Raw genomic sequence first — 2,355 nt, 5'->3', positions numbered from 1 at the left:
CAACGTCTCATCTAGATATGTATTTGTTTGGTTAAATTTGTATAAATATAAGTATATTATAAAATATATATATACCTGGGGTTCTCCAATCCATTGAAATGGTTTGGAAGAGAGGGAAAGTTCTTGATGAAAAGAAGTATTGTGCCACCAATCACTAAGCAAAAGGTTGAATTCAGAATGATAATGAAATGGTTCTTTTTGTCCCAATGCCAAATCCACAATTAGAGAACCATATAACCCTGCTGATCTTTGCAATCCATAGTGTCCATGGTAGAAGTATGTACCAGCCTTCACCATATATTAATTAATCAATTAATATGCTTAATTATGTTATTATATAGCCAAATAATTAAATAATAATGTATATATTAATTACCTTATCAACAGTGAATCTATAATGGAAAGTTTCTCCTGGGTTTATTGCACACTGTGAAATTGAAGCAGTTCCATCTGCCCAAGGTGTTCCATGCTGAAACACCAAGACAAAAAAATTATTTAATTTGAAAATAATATATATACCATTAATTAATTGGAGCCAAGTACTCAATTACCATACTCTTCTTATTATATATGAAAAATACTAGTTACATCTTTGAAAAAAAATAAAAAAAAATCATGAATTTTTTACATAAATTCATTTAACAATTAAATTAAAAAAATCATATATATTATTCCAACAACTACTAGATTAAACTCTCAAATTTTGTGTTAGTTAATATATAACACTTGTTTTATAAATTGTAACCTTTGAGCTCATTCAATATATTTTTTCTATTCTAATTCTCAAACTCTTATTTTTCATCACTTCTAACTAGATTGACTTTGGTATTTATAGATATCATATATTTAGATATTCAAATAATATCATATCTTATATAGTAAAAGAAAAAAATTCAAAAAAAATTGATTGGTGCACAAAAAAATATCATATTTAATACAAAAATATTTAGCAACAAAAAAAATTAGTCAAAATTTAGTTTAAATGTTAATTAAGATAATTTCTGACTTTTTTTCTTCTTCTTAGTATTACTAAAGAAAAAAAAAATTAGTGGAAGAAAATGTGAAAAGATGATAATGAAATGAAGATGTGAAAGGAATTGAACCTGTGAAATTCCATGCCAATGAATAGAAGTGGGTTCATTGGTGGAAATATTATTAAAGAGTGAAATATGAAGAGTGTCTCCAACATGAGCTCTAATGGTTGGACCTGGAAAATGGCCATTGATTCCCATAACATAACTATTCTCAATGCAATCTGGCTTCTTCTTCATGTATCCCACTTCAAACTTATACTCTCTAACTCTAACACTACTACTTCCTCCTATTAATAATGATATTAACACTATCAAATAACCTAACCATATGGACCAACAAACCCTAATAGTTCTCGTTGCACCTTTCAACCTCATTCTCAAAATTAAATAAGTATATAAGGGTGCAGTGGTTGTTTGTATATCTAGAAATATACATATGGTAAGCTAGCTATGGAGGCCATGTATACATATATATATATATAGAATAGAATTATGAGTGATGATGTTATACTAAGCTTATTAATTATTTATTGGTATTTTTCTCCAAATTAAAGTTTAATTATCCCAAATTACGATATGAAAGCAATTAATTAAAGTCATATCATGCTTAGTGTGGTGTTAATATTGCAAGTACGAGGAGTGCATAAAGTTAGTTTCACATCAAAGAAAATAAGAAAGAGTGAGGAGTTTATAAGATGAGAGACCCATTAACTTCACACCTTAAGGTTTTGAGTAACATATGGTGTCTTTTTACCTTATATTCTCTCGCTTGATTGTAATTGACACAATGAATAATATTGATTTTTTCTTTTGTTAACCGACCAATAGATATGATATTAGAGTTAATTTCGATATCAAAGTGATTATATAAATCACTTTATAAGATAGAATTACTTAACTTTATATAGAATACATACAATACTCACTTAAGCGTCAAAAAAATATCAAGCCAAAAGCCAAAAACACTTAACATCAATGATATTTTTGCACATTATTAAGAAATACAAATGAAAAATAAAAAAAAGAGTGATCCAAAATGAAAATAATAGATAGTTAAGCATATTTGATTTGATCAATGGAGAAAGAATATAATAATTCATGAGAATAAAGTATTGATGGATCCCTAAAACAAAGTATTAAAGATGGAATAATGCAGTGCTATTGATTTACCTGTTGATCCCTAAAAAGTTTCAGGTTCCATTCCCTATTGATTTAAGAACATTCCTAAATTGCAACTTGTGACAAAAGTGGTTCTCAATGAACTAAGAATAATGATAGTGCTCAATCCAAAATAACAGTTTTTTTTTTTTTTTGCCGTTAC

The 2,355-nt window shown here is 27.3% G+C and overlaps 1 protein-coding gene across 1 annotated transcript in view; it reads right to left on the bottom strand.

Annotated features, from left to right (window-relative positions):
• The window catches only part of LOC107496738 (L-ascorbate oxidase-like), a 4,666-nt gene extending 3,199 nt beyond the window's left edge, over positions 1-1,467 (bottom strand). The window contains exons 1-3 of the mRNA XM_016118068.3: positions 1,104-1,467; positions 377-469; positions 76-288 (exon numbers count right to left, since the gene is read on the bottom strand). Coding sequence (XP_015973554.1) covers positions 76-288; positions 377-469; positions 1,104-1,409 — 612 coding nt within the window. The 5' untranslated portion in view covers positions 1,410-1,467. The remainder of the gene's footprint in view (positions 1-75; positions 289-376; positions 470-1,103) is intronic.
• Between the last annotated feature and the right edge of the window lie 888 nt (positions 1,468-2,355).

This window comes from Arachis duranensis, chromosome 7 (genome assembly GCF_000817695.3).
Source record: "Arachis duranensis cultivar V14167 chromosome 7, aradu.V14167.gnm2.J7QH, whole genome shotgun sequence".
NCBI lineage: Eukaryota > Viridiplantae > Streptophyta > Magnoliopsida > Fabales > Fabaceae > Arachis > Arachis duranensis.
Note: the sequence above shows the minus strand (reverse complement) of the source record. Positions and strands in the feature narration are given on the sequence as shown.